The sequence below is a fragment of the Opisthocomus hoazin genome, chromosome 4 (assembly GCF_030867145.1).
Source record: "Opisthocomus hoazin isolate bOpiHoa1 chromosome 4, bOpiHoa1.hap1, whole genome shotgun sequence".
In the NCBI taxonomy this organism is placed as follows: domain Eukaryota; kingdom Metazoa; phylum Chordata; class Aves; order Opisthocomiformes; family Opisthocomidae; genus Opisthocomus; species Opisthocomus hoazin.
The window spans coordinates 85,223,001-85,237,657 of record NC_134417.1 but is presented as its reverse complement, the minus strand read 5'-3'; the positions used below and the strand labels follow the sequence as shown (position 1 = coordinate 85,237,657).

General features: G+C 40.1%; 1 protein-coding gene across 4 annotated transcripts in view; it reads left to right on the top strand.

The window, feature by feature from the left end:
* The window catches only part of RBM33 (RNA binding motif protein 33), a 105,993-nt gene extending 94,416 nt beyond the window's left edge, over positions 1–11,577 (top strand). For all 4 annotated transcript variants that reach the window (XM_075419771.1, XM_075419772.1, XM_075419770.1 and 1 more), the window contains 2 exons: positions 6,953–7,041; positions 7,217–11,577. In XM_075419771.1, the coding sequence (XP_075275886.1) occupies positions 6,953–7,041; positions 7,217–7,265 (138 nt within the window). In that variant the 3' untranslated portion in view covers positions 7,266–11,577. The remainder of the gene's footprint in view (positions 1–6,952; positions 7,042–7,216) is intronic.
* Positions 11,578–14,657: the final 3,080 nt, after the last annotated feature.

The window sequence follows — 14,657 nt, the reverse complement described above, 5'->3', positions numbered from 1 at the left end:
GAGAAGTTTGTGGAGAACTGTCTCCATGGGAGGGACCCCACGCTGCAGCAGGGGATGAGTGTGAGGAGGAAGGAGCACCAGACACATGTGATGAACTGACCATAACCCCATTCCCTATCCCCCTGCACCGCTTGGGGGGAGGAGACAGAAAATCGAGAGTGAAGTTGAGCCTGGGAAGAAGGGAGGGGTGGGGGGAAGGTGTTCTTAAGATTTGGGTTTATTCTTCATTATTCTACTCTGATTTGATTGGCAATAAATTGAATTAATTTCCCCAAATCGAGTCTGGTTAGCCCGTGACAGTAATTGGTGAGTGATCTCCTCCCTGTCCTGAGCTCAACCCATGAGCCTTTCATTGTATTTTCTCTCCCCTGTGCAGTTGAGGAGGACAGTGATGGACTGGCTTTGGTGGGCACCTGGCTTCCAACCAGGGTCAACCCATCACAAAATGCTGTAGTTCTCTGGTGCTCACTGTATCTGAACATCATTGAAGGAATTATTTAATAGAGATTTAAACACATCTATCTCTAAGTAGGAACACAGAGTTATGCATTTTGTAGGACATTACTCAAGCATACTTTAAAGTGCAAATCAGAAGTCATCTAGATTTTGTAAGGAAAAAAACCAACAACTTACCACCAAGACATGTGCGTTGTGGCACCCGAGTATCAGCCGTAGCACTGGCTGTTAAGGATGTGAACCTGAGCAGGACACTGGCACGGTCGCCTGTAGCACATACCCCTTGGGGTGTGTTTGGAAATGTGTTGCAGGAGGGCTAGCACTTCCCACGAAGGACGGATATTTTTTCAGATACTTGCTGTAGGCCCATTTGGCTTTGTTGGTGCAAAAGATGGGCAAAACCTTTTCTGAGCAAACTAGAACTTTGTAAATCTTGCCCATATTAACTGTTGTCAAGGAGAAATACTTTCTTCAGGAAGGAGAATGTTGTGCTTCCTACTGCTTATCACATACTGAGGATTTTTTTTTTCCCTCTGAAATCTGTATTTTTTTCTCACCTTACTTTGGCAGTGATCTTCCTAGCCTCTTGCTGTTATAGTTAGCTCTCACTTCAAGGCTTCTCATGTGGTGAGTTTTGAGGAGAGATGTCCATAATTTCATGCTGCACATGGAGGTTTTAGCAGCCATTGAGGTCGGTAGTCCGAAAAGAAGACTTAACTGCTTCCTTTAAAATCATGTAGTTTCTGCTCATGATGTTAGATATTAACTAAAAAATCCCTTGTCTCTGAACAGGTGGTAATTTCAAATACATGTCATTAACTTCAAAAGTAAACAGGATCAATAGTTAAAAGTGTCTGAATACTAGATCAGTTGGTTTACTTGTATAGAGAACCATCCAAGATGAGCTTTTGTTTAGTGAAACTTTTGTTTAACTTGTTATAATTTCCCCTCTAGAAGTAGTTGGGCAGTATGTAAAGAAATTGTCAAAAATCATAGAAGTTTAAATCTATCCTGAAGTACAGAATTGTGTTGGAAATAGAAGCTAGCTACAGTGTGGGGTAACAAAAATAATACTGAAAGCGTTATAGGTGAGCATCTGGTTATGTGCAAGCTGTGCAATAGCTAGTGCAATACTTCAGGTTTTGCTTTAAAAATGAATGCTTGCACATGTATGGGTTTTCACATTAATGAAATACATAAATCAGTGGTACCAATAATTTTTGAAACTTACTAGAGCATTCTGTATGAGTAAGCTGGCTAATACAGTGGGTAGTCTGATTGATGAGAGAGTGTTATTAAAAATAACAACTTTAGGAGGTTGTTTCAAGATCACCTTGTAGTGAATGTGCGAGCACTCAAACTATCTGAGAATCTTCTGGATGCTAGTAATATCAAATGATATCACTGAACAAAATGTCTGCCAAATTAGTCTAAAGAGGTGAAAAAAATCAAGTGTGTTAAACTAGCAAGGTGGCGTGATTAAGATATGCAAAATGAATTTTGTATTTTCCTAGCAGATGTATTTGGAATCAACAAAATCAGAAGCTGGTGAAGTAAACCTGTAAGATAATGCCTTGAACAAGATTTTGAGCTAACAACTCCACAGGTTACAGTTTTCTCCAGACTATCACTGTTAACATCATTGAAATGCGGGATCAGCTCTAAACTGCATATCCTCCCAAATTCAAGGAGACGAAAAGAATCCAGTAGGATGAGTACGCAGTTATTTACTTCAGGTTTCCACTGAAGTGGAACACTAGTTTGTATTCCCATCTGATAACCCATCTGCTCAGGGTGGGATAGCAGCAGGCCAGGACTGACACGCTCCAGCAAAATTGTACCTACTTGTTCTGTCCTGGCAATGGATGTTGTTAAGCATAAAACTCAGGGTTTAAATAGTCATGCAAGTAAGGAGGTGGTGTCCTGAAATCAGAACATAAATTTTCCAAGAGATCTTTGTTAGCAGGGTGAACAGTGATCATATTTCCAAGTTACGATAGATGAGGATTCGTTTGAAAACACAAGGTAGATAATGATTCGTGTTGAGAAATTAAAAATCTTTGTCAGCAAAAATGTTTATGGTGGTATTTCAGGCTATGGTGTTCATATCATCAAAGTAACTTAGCTTAGTGAGTGCCGTATTTTTTTCTGATTAAAACAAAACCGGAACTTTTTTTATACCTAAATAAGGTGTATATACCTAATACACCTAAACAAACACCAAGCGATTCTGCGTTATTTTCAGTACCACAGTATGAGTGCAGTGGAAGCTGAGAATTTGTACGAAAACCATTTGAATTAAAATTTTACAGACCGTTTCTGACTGGAGTAGTGTTGTCTGTGTAGTGTTAGCTTATCTTTTCGTTTCGCAGTCCTTAACTCTCTCTCTTGTTAAAGCCACAGGCACGTGTAACTGTGGCAGTTGGGAAGACCGTGCTGGTAGAAGTTACTGCCTTACCGCAGGGCTGTGCGATGGGTGGTGGTGAAGCAGTTCAGCGAAGGATCGGAAGGGTTGGCTTTTTGATCTGATACAGATGCTTTTCAATAGCCTTACTCAAGAACTGATGGCTTGTTGCCAAAGCAGTTGAGTATTAAAATTAAAATGTATTTAGTGTTTTGATTGCATTTTTTTCTTTTGGAATATAAGGCAGCGATACAACATAAGAACAGGCTGTGACATAGTACCCAAACTAGTCAGTCAATAAACTTTATTAATTCATGTGAAATCATGAAGAAGTTGTCTATAATAAGAATTAGATACTTTGCCTAATTTTGCTAATACATTTGCACTATACCAGAGTGTCTTCCTTTAGTCAATTTTTATGTGATAATTACCAAGCAGCTTCTTAATAATTTATCATTTTTGGTGTATAAACTGCAAAATCACATTTTGCTTTTGAGCATCTCAAGAATATTAATGCAATAATAGCTCAGTTATTGTGGAAAAAAGTCACTAAATGCAGCTTCTCTTCTTCGATTGATCACAACAGGGGTCTGGAGCATAAAGTGTTGGGAAAAATCTCCTGTGGTAGTTGAGCAAGCCCTGACGTTGTTAGGCTCAGTTGTCTGCAGGAGGGCTGGAGATGGTTCAGGAGAGGGGACAGAAGCAGGTGACAGCAGAGTGTGCAGGGTACAGCCGAAGGGATGCGTCCCTGGGTTCTTTTCCAGCCCCTCTTGTCCCACTGTTCTCTGAAACATGCGTCCTTTCAGTGATTCAAACAAGTTTTTCTCATATTAAAAGTTTCAAGTTCTTTGAAAGGAACAAAGGAGCCAGATTTACTTCTCTTGATGTCTTTTTTTAATTGCCATTCAGAGATTTTTTTTTAACTCTTACAAGTTTCTTGTTTCTGAATCTTGTTGCTTAATGGCTGCGATTAATTCGTGGTCTTCAAAACTTAGTCCTTAGTACTAGGTCTGGCTTAGTCCTTCGTGCTAGGACTGACTTAGTCTTTTGTCCTTTTCTAGCCAGAAGAGGGGTGTCGAGAGAATGTGTATTAGATACAGTTGTATAAATCATAATAAGGAGACATCAGTCAAGGAGGAAAATGCAAACTTCAGCACCACCTTCACTCACTCCAGCAGATAACCTTCAGGAGAACTGAGCTTTGTCCAAGGTCTTCCGTTGGTGCTTTGTGCAGCACGACCGTGTTCTTGTTGGTAAAATGTGCTTAACCTTGTCAAGAGCTTTCTGATTGTCCTTCTTTCAGCTAAGATAGAGTTAATTTTCTTCCTGGTAGCTGGTGTAGTGCTGTGGTTTGGATTTGGGCTGAAAACAATGGTGGTAACACACTGGTGTTTCTAGCTGTGGCAAAGCAGTCGAAGACTTTTCATCTTCTCATGCTGGCCTGCCAGTGAGGAGGCAGGGGGTGCATGGGAGAAACTGGGAGGGGACATGGCCGGGACCACTGACCCAAACTGGCCAAAGGGATACCCCATACTATATGGCATCATGCTCAGTTTATACACTGGGGGAGTTGGCCAGAGGGTGCCACGGCTCGGGAACTAACTGGGTATCAGTCAGCAGGTTAGGAATTGTGCCATGTGTCACTTGTTTAGGATTTCTTTTAACATTATTATCATTATTAGTCTTCTCTTCCTTTTCTGTCTTATTAAACTGTCTTTATCTCAACCCACGAGTTTTACTTTTTTTCCCGGATTCTCTCCCCCATCCCACTGGGGCGGGGTGGTGACGTGTGAGCGAATGGCTGGGCGGTTGGTTTAGCTGCCTGCAGGCTTAAACCATGACACTGATTTAAAAAAAAAATAATCGTCAGCCAAGTATTTTGGGTTTTTTTAAAGATAAATCCCATTCCTACCAGCTCAGAAACTAAGAAACTGCAGTGATTTAGCTAAACCTTTCCCTCACAGCAGCTTTCCAAAAACTATGCAGTGCAAGTAACCCCCTGAAACTTATCAGGTTTGCTGAATCCCTTAACTTTTCCTCAGCTTTCACTTTGAAATCACAGAAGTGACAGAAGTATCAAACTTCTGTGATTTGCCTGGCAAGAGGGAAGTTTCCTGTTCAATTACAAGAAAGTGCAAGGTAGCTACTGCCAAAATTAATGACTTCAAAATCACAGGTAGATAAGTTATGGAAGAGCCTAGACCTGAATTGTCAGGCTTGGAAACGAAGAAATGTAACTATAGGGTGCTCTGGCTCTTGTTAAATAAGCGTCATATCAATGAGAGTCTTACCTGTTCAAAAAAGATAAAGGTAGGCAATTTTAATAGCAAATTTCATCTGGGCATTTGACACCTTGCTTAAAATGCTGTATTTGATTGAATTAACAGGAAATGCATTAGCTGGATTGAAGATTCTTTCACTGAGAGATTGCAAACTGTGTCAGCCTTGAAATGCATCAGCGAGTGGGGTTGTACGTAGTTTCCCAAGGAACAGTTGTTTGTGTAAAGGTAGATGTTGCCTTCTTTAATAGGCTGGACTCTGTATCATAGAGTTTTTGCAGGTAAAATTTAAAATCCAGGAGACTGCCTGTCAGTGTGCTGGAATCATCCAAGTGTGGGGGGATGCTGCTGAGTTCCAGGCAAGATGCAGGAGCAGGGAATTACGTTTATGCATAACCACCAGGAGGTTATAATAAAATCTAGAAAAGCTTTAAGGTTCCTATAGATGTGTGCGTGTGTACATACATATGCATATGGATGTATATAGAACGCTCAGTGCAAAATTGGAGTTGCCTTATGTAGAAACTTACGCACAGAAAAGGGAGATGTTAGGAATTCTTTAATTTTGCATCCAAAGCCATAAGAACAATTGGAAACCAGATGCTGAATCAGAACAATTCTGTCTTGAATGTGCTGCAGTGTAGGCCATTGCACATCCAAAACCTGCTGTGAGATAATGGAATCACTGTGACACAGAGCTGAAAAATTATATTGAAGCTTTCAGAAGATCTGTTATAACCTAGATACTGTAGAATCTGTGGTCTGTTTTCACAGGCGGTGGGATAGCAGGATCATACTTTTTCCATCCTGAGCGTTCTGTGATGCTGAGTACCTGTTGCATGTTCTCATTGATTCTTGAGTGTGTACATACTTAATGTGTAAAAATTAATTTTCTCAAAAATATCAAGTGACTTTGTGAAAAGTACACCATTCTAACTAAAGCGCCAACCCAAAGCATCAGCTTCAACCTCAGTAAGTCTGATCACTTCTCATTACCAAGGCCGCATGACTGCTCTCCGGGATCATCTTGGCATTGCCTGGACTTTTCCTGCTGTGACAGGGAGCAAGGACATGAGTTCTCCGAAGCCCTGGCTGAGGCGTGCTATAGTTATATAGACCTCAATGCTACGGAGGGGTTTTTGGATGGTTAGAGCATTGTGAAACGCTGCTCTCGTGGTATGGGAAGCACATATCCCGTGGATTTGTCTGAGTAGATGTGTGTTTCGCGGTTTCCCATTGCTAGGAGGACTAGCAAGTGATGACCTAAGCCATGTCACCAGGGTTATGTGGTAGTTAGTGTCTGTCAAAAGCTAGCCATTTATTTTTATTGAAACAGTGCCAGAATATGCAGTCTAGAGATCAAAACCTACCACTTCTTCCTGTGTCTGTCCTGTTTAACCTGTGGAAAGCATCGATCCTTTAATGTACATCAGGTGAATGACTCCAGGTGCTTGTGTGTGAAGCTGAGCTCTGCCAGCTGAGCGTTTCTTATTTGGTTGGTGGGAGTTTAGCTGCAGGGTTTAGTTCATCTGTATGGATTGAGTGCAAGAGCTGTCACCTTTGCTTAACGAGTGATGATCTGGGTTTTCCAGCTGGTACAGTTGCTTAATGCAGGAGCTCAAACACCTTCAGCTGGGTCCCTCGCCACAGGCTCAGAAGTCTCTTTCCATTCCCTGGACACCAATAAGAGAAAAGAAATACGTTTCTGATAAAAGAAATATGGCAAAATTTCAATCAATTTGGTGCAAAATAGTGTTCTTAAGTGGAACTTGAAGTGAATATTGAAAATATGTTTTGGCTTTTTTCTCTGCAGAGTTTACAGATGCTTCCTCAACAACGGAAAGCCATAGCAAAATTTAAGGAGCCAGCACATGCTTTAGCATTTCAGCAGAAATTCCACAGGTAAATAATTAAGCACTGCTGCCACCTCGGTTCCTTCCCTCCCTTCAAAAGATTAAATCCGTCTCCTCTGCTCAGTGTTTCTCTTAATCCAATCAAGCATCTGTTTATTAGTGACCTTCGTAGAACCTCCTTGTCTGTTCTCCACTTCTAGAGTCGTTTAAATTTCTTTTAACAGGCACATGATAGATCTGTCCCACATAAACGTGGCGCTGATAGTTGAGTGATGTCTGCTGAGAGAATCCCTGACACTAACAGAAGCACACTGTGGAGCTGCGTGAGGCACAGTGGCAAAACCATCGGGTTGTGAAACCTTTCAGCTTAGTCTTTAATTGCTGTGTTGAACTACAGAAAGCAGCAAGATGTCCTCCTTCAGAAGAGCTGAACTTGAGAGGATCCGCACAGGTGGAATTTCTGTTCGGTTTGTTCGCGTTCTGTTGTAACCACATGGAACTACGGATTTTTTTTTTCAAGATGCTTTCAATGCATGTAGACAGTGTTCTTCAAGATACTACTGTGTGACCACAGTGACTTGAGAGAGAACGTTTACATCGAAAGATTGAAAAACTTTCTTCATAGCAAAGAATATTTGATAATGGTTGCTCTTATCTTCAGTGTGAGGTATTTGAATGAAAACTCACTTTTCTAAACAAAACACATTAGTTATGGTGTATGTCTGAGAGCACAGAAGGTATTCTTGCATAGATTTAAACGTGGTCTACTTCACTGAGTAGCAGTACACTGAGAAGCTTTGGAGGTGACGCTGGAAAAAATGTAGTTTCGAACTTTGTAAATATGTTGAGTCTGTCTTTGCATTTTCTGTTTCAACACAGACTTCCATCTTCTCCTTCCAACTCCACTTATTCCATAAAACCCTGTGCAGGAATAACATTGCTGTATTTACCCTTGGTTTTTAAACACAGGATCTTTGCCCTTCAGTAGCATCGTGGGTAGCGAACTCCAAGTTGTAACTAGGTTGTTTTAAATGACGTTGCCAGGTATAAGGAAAAATAAATATTTAGTGGCTCACTTCAAAAATGTTACACTGGAAGAGTGGCGCATTCCTAATAGTTCTTTTGGGTTAGCTTTTCATTATTGCCTTATGCTTTATTTTGATTAGTTTTTTTTTCTTTGAGATTTATTTTGTGACTAATGCTGAACCATAAGAAACCCATAACTGAAAGGACGTGGTTTGATGCGTTGTTCCCGATCAATACAGGACTGTAAGGACATTGTGAATCTGCTGGTGAACATGGCAGTTCCCAAAAATTATGTGCAAGCATTCAGGAGTTTCTATTTTATTCAAAGTAAAATCCATAATACTTCCTTTTGGTTAGAACCATCTAGATGGTGTTGCCAAAGGAACAATTTTTTTCAGTTACTTCTGAATAAACTTATTAAAATGTCATCTTTATATTGGATTCCAGTTTTTATGAACATTTCCTTAGTTTTTAAACTGTGAGCTTTTGCTTCATCCTTTGTTTCAGGAGTCCCCTTAAGCACTCCACCTACAATTCAAGTGGGGGGACTTACAGAAAGCTTATAGGTTTGTTACCTGAGTGACCGCAGAACACTGTTGGTATGTAATGAAACAGCTGCAGATGGGGTCCAAAATAAACAAGCCAAGCATGGAAGGATGAACTAAGCAAGTATATAGTAACATAGTTTTGGTTGAGGTTTGGTTTTGGGTTTTTTTTTGAAGATTTAGTGGTAACCAAGTCACAAAGACCTAATTGGCTTTCTTACAATTTTGGTCCAGATTTTCAATTAGGTAGAAGTTACTAAAAACAATAATTGAAAATAAATACTGTCATGAATCTTCTAGGTAAAACTGCTCTATGTTCATTGAAAAAATACAGAATAATGTGGTACTTCGGAAATAACTGCACTGGGAAAAAAAATTGAGTGATTAAGCCCGTTTACAGCGTAGTGATGAGATGCAGTAACATCATGATAAGTGAGTTACACCTGTCTGTATAGTTCCCCATTTATGCATGATACCTGGTAACATTTAGCACAGTTCCTGTTCACAAAGTGCTGTTAGTGCTTCAGGGCAGACCCGAGCCACAGGTAGGAAGTGCCCCCTGGGAGCCGACCCGAAGACTCCTGCGAGGTGGTCTGCCCCGTGCTGTCTAACTCCTCGCACTGGGAGCACTAGGACCGCTACGCTGCCTCCTCAGGTTACATAATTCGTATTTTTAAGGAATAAATGCTTATCTTTAAAGCGAGTCATTAAACAGTTATTCATGCTACTGTTAGGGAGCTGCTTCTCTGTAATGAGAAGGTGGGGAAGACGTCTCGGGGCGGGGCGATGATAGTGCGTGTCTGGAAATCTGGGTTTTATGCAGACGCCAGACAGGCCAGCAGCTGAGTTCAGCAGTAGGAACATCTGCAGTTGATCAGCTGTCCTGTCAGAAGCTAACGTTATTGGGGTTAGAGGGTTTCTTGGAGCCGAAGAATATGGGTTTGATTCAAAAGTCAAAGAAGTTTGTAGAAGTGCTCCTGCTTTGGATTTTGAATCCATCCCAAAGAGGCTGAGGTTCAGCCAACTTAAGTTTTAATAATTTTTATTCAGTTGGGCTTTTTAAAAATTTTTTTTTTTGAGGTAAATGTGTGACTCTGCAATAAAGACATGAAATCGCCTCAGATCTGTTTAAACGTAGGAGGCAACATAGGCAATGCCTGTTTAATGACTAGATGCATCCTCTTTAAAGGCGGTTGCAGTAGGTTATTGCTTGTGCATAGAGAGAGTGTGGGCAGATTGCTGGTGGTGATTTTAGCTGCTTATTGCAGTACCTGGGTATCGTACTATATGTAAACGTACTGTATGTATGTATGTCTATATGCATTTTTATTATACACATACATACATAGTCCCACCCTGTATTGTCACCATATCTCTCTAATCTTAAAAAACTCAGTAGCAAAAGTAGCAATTAGGTGAGTCGTTTGTTAAAGTGTTTGTGTTTTGTTAGTTCTCAAATCCTGGCTTAAAACTGGATCTCTTGGCCACGATCAGTTTGAACGATGCAGCTCTTTCAGATCCGTTTGTTGCCTTCTCCCAAAAACCACAAAGGAAGCAGAGGTAAAGCTAGACGGACATGTTCTTGCCGTGTTCTCTTTCAGCACGTAGTTAAATCTGACCATGTGAAGTTAACTTTCTTGGAAGATCTGTTGCAACCATTATCTTGTTCTTTCTTTATCATGCATTCAAAATACAATGCAAAATGGAAAAAAAAGACATTTAATGTAGTATGTAAATATTGACCTTTTAAAATTAAAATGTTACTCAAAGTGCTTACAGTCAACCACATCTTAGCTATTTGTTAGTTTTTTGTGTTGTCTTATCTAAGTTTAATGGATACAGTTCCATAAATGTTGATGTGTTTTTGTGTATATCTTCAAATTTTTATAAAGATGCTAGTAAGTCAATACATATATCCTGATCTGTGTATTATTTGTTCACAGTTTTTATTAGCATAATTTTATAATGATTTAAATAGGCAGCTCCGATAGGTGATTATATGGAGCCGACTTTTTTTTTATTACCTTGTTTTCATCTTGTGGCACTTTATAACTAATCATATTTTGCCTTGACTAAAAGATTGGGTTGGCCGTATGATCTGTGGTATTTTAGTAGAATGTTTTACCTTTTTTTTTAATTAAAAAAAAATAAGCTCTGTGCTGTAACTTTTGAGGGGAAATACAGTGCACTGTCAGACCAAAGCACGGGGCTTCTAGGTTTGTTCTGTTGTGCTGCAGAAGTACAAATCAGGTCTGTCGTGTAAGATTGTTCTCAAAAGTTTGGGATATTTTGGTTTTACACATGATTCAAGTTGGTCATGTAACCCGTCGGTTCATCACCATGTTCGCAACTGATGTGGCACGTATGCTGTGTGATGGAACGATGTGCAGTGTGTGGAAGGCTCGGTGTCGGTGGTGCTAGGCAGGAGGAGGATGGGCCTGTAGCATCTTCACAGCTGCAGGAGGAGCTGCCACGCACGGGTTGATCTCCAAGTAGTGGTAAACAATAAATATGGACAGGGAGATTGCTCTTGGTCCACATACATCTCCAATATGACTTCGGGAAAGAAGAGTAAATATTGGCACCCCCTCTGTAAAGTACCTTCAGATACCTAGTTTATTCCCCAGTCTAATTCTGAAGATTCGCTTCAGTTTTCCGAATTTCTGTAAAGAAAGTCCTAGCCATTAAAACGCCAAGCAGGCTGACAGTGTAGTTCTTTGCTGTTAGGTTTCCACTGTAAGGATTTAGAGGAGGCATTTTTCACAAAACTGTAGGCTATTTCGGAATAATCGTGAGGGGCTTCCATCGTTTTTTTCTTAGCTTCAGCTGCTTGGAATACGAGAAAACCCTTTACTTGGTGCTGGTTATTTTTTTATATACATTTTTTAGATGTAGTAGCTTTTAGCTGCTGAGCTTGGGATTGTGGAGTTTTCCCAGGAGCGGCTGTAGGCGCTTCCTATAGTTGCAGGCAGTGACTGCGTGTCTGTATGTGTGTGTGGGTGCGTTGCCCTTGCAGCTGGGGCGACAGGGCGGGTGGGAGCGGGCAGGGTATCACTTCATGCAGGGGGGTGGGGGGGGGTCCTGTTTTTTGCCTTAACTCAAGAGATGCCCTGGATTTGTTCTCTGGCGTAGCACTGTGCTGTTCTTGTCCTTCGCGTAGTACCGTGTGTCTTATGTGAGTGGTGATACTCAAAGGTACAAACCTGGCTTCGCCTGTTCACTGTCAAAAAGCCTTTTTTGTTCAGAGACACACAAACTTTTTTTTAAATTATTTTTTTGTGCTTTTTTATTATTTTTAGCAGCATGTTGGGTGAGAAATTAAATGTGAAGGAAAGCAATACTGAACAGATTGCAGAAATTTAGCTGTATTACAAAGGTCGTTTAGGGTAACACAGGGCTTTTATTTCAGTGTTGCCTTAAATCATGCCTTAACCACTAATTCATTTATAAACATAATACTTGAAAGTATTTTATCTTCAATTAGTATCAAATCCTAAGGATTTTATGTAAGGTTTTTTTGTAACCTGATTTTTAATCATGGAGATGGACTTCTTATCCACATGAGTACAGGGTCTTGTGTACAAAAACACGGATTCATATTGGATCCTTACGTATACCATCTTCTGGTATAATATGGTTGGGAAGGATCATTTTGTTCTTTGTAATGCTGCTTTTTGCAGGGTTGGGTTTTTTTATTTAAAAAAACACCTCTGTTTTCTACTTCTCTGCTTATTGTGGTGGAAAGTATGGTCCTTACTGCACTAAAGAAAACCTCAAGGGGCAAGTTAATCTCACTGGGTCTTTTAGGTGCCTGTGTTGCTTTCTCACTCCTTGGTTGGATGCACTGATTCTTCTAACTAACTGGAAAGGGGCTTTATATACACACAGTTTTTGAACACATTACATTGCTTTTATTTAATGTAACAGCACTCAGGTTTAGCAATCTTTGCCATTTAAATAATTTTAAACGGTATAACAGATTAAGAATATTTTTGTAAAAGAACCTGTGTACAGTTAAATGTTGGCTGTATTGCAATGTGGTGTGAAGTCACTTGGAAGATCACAATTTAAACCACTGCTGTATTAATGTTACGTTTGCTCAGTCGTTCAGGATTTTCTTTGTGTGCATCTAATGGTTTTTAATATGCATTGTATTTTTTTCTAGTGGAACCTGACAGTTTTCTTTCTATTTATGTAGTAACAAAACCGATTTTTTTTTTCAGGTGGTGAAGCATCGTTCAGCAGTTTCACTTCTACTTAATACACATTTTCACTTACAGATGCAGCAAAGACAAGATGCTAACAGTCATTTATTCACAGCTGAGCTTCCGTACAATAGCATACAATTTTTCTTGATACAAAGTGCCACTAGAAGAAGTCAACTTCCTTTTTTCCTGTGGTACCCTTTTCCTCTGTGCTCTGCTTTACCTCATTTCCACCTCATTTGCCCCCATTTTTCCATTCCCACAAGGATATTTGTGTCCTTGTTATGTTCCTGCTCTTTTCACTCTCTTCTCTCCGGACCTGTCCCTGTCTGAGTGCATTGCATTCAGTCTTTTGCTCTATTTTCTGTTCTTATAGGCTCCTTGGAGGACACCTGGAGCCTAAACCTCCCACTCTGAAGGCACATGGTGCTGTACTTCTGTTTGCAGACTTTGGTGCCAGAAGCTGAGGTTGCTTTTACAGGTATCGCACCTTGGGAGATGCTGCCCATCCCAAAGCCCTGGAGAAGCATCGCTTAACGGTTTTTCTTTGCAGTTTTGCCCGTGTTGGAGAACTAAAACGTGTACATGCTCTAGCATCTGTGGCGAGCCAGGCGAAACAGGATTAACAACTCTTTTATCCTTTTCACTTTTTCAGGAGTTCTGTTCTTGAATTCAGTGATAGTAATAGCACTTTTTTTTTAGAAATATGAACACTGTCGACACAATTCTACCTCCTATTACTATTACTGAATGTGATCCTTCCTAACCTGTAAAGTCTTAAACACTGTACATATTTGGGTGTTTTAAGAGTCACTTTGAGTGTATTGCTCTCATCTGGATTACAGAGTTTGTTTGCTAGCAGTTCAGGATATAAATTCAGCAGCCGGCTGTATCATGCTGACTCCACTGGGGGTTCGTCTGCCTCAGGTTTCCTACAGCATCATCTGCACAAAGTGTTTACTGCTGATTTCTTGAATGTAATACTGAGCTATACCAAATCCTCCGCTTGCGTAAGAGATCTTTGTCGTACCTATTTAAGTGAATGTAAAAATGGAAACACAAAGATTATCTCATGTACAAGCTTTTTTTACATGTAATTCCATGTTTAAAATGCCAACATGTAAATATATTTATTGTACCTAAAATATGTCAATAAAACTTCGTCTTTATCAGATTTCCTCTCTTGTCACTTGGTGTACAACTTGAGCTTCAAACTCGTCAGAAAAAGCTTCACATACCATATTATTTTATTCTTTATTTTTGATTCTTTATTTTTGATTCTTTATTTTTGATTCTTTATTTTTGATTCTTTATTTTTGATTCTTTATCTTTGATTCTTTATTTTTGATTCTTTATTTTTTATTCTTTGTTATGGTAGTGTCTCTGGGCCCCTACTTTGACGTCAGCGTGATAGTGTGGGCTTCTTTCAGAGCTGTGCAGAGGTGCCCCAGGTGGAAAAACCCGGGGCTGAGGATAGGTGGTGGTAAAAGGGGCTTGTGCTGGTGTGGCTGGTTCAGAGGGTCTGGAGGCTGACAAGGGTCTCGTAACATAGGTGTAGGAGAAAAGCTCGTGAGTGTAAAAGCTTTCCTGCTGCTTTTCAGCCATACTGATGTGTCTAATAAATGATCTCTACTTTTAAATATTGCCCATCTTAATTTACAACATGAAGAGGAGCTCTCAGCAAGCTCAGTATGGTCACTGTCAGTTATGTTCTGAACACAACTACATCAACATAAACGAAGGCTAATTCTGCTGGTGTGTTGTGTATCAAGAGGTCAGAATTGGCCACCTTGCACTTTGTAGGGTTTTGTAATAGTTTGTTAAAATTGTTCACAAAGTTAAATGTAAAAAAGACCTGCTGTCGCTCTGGTGTTGCTGGAAGTGGCTGC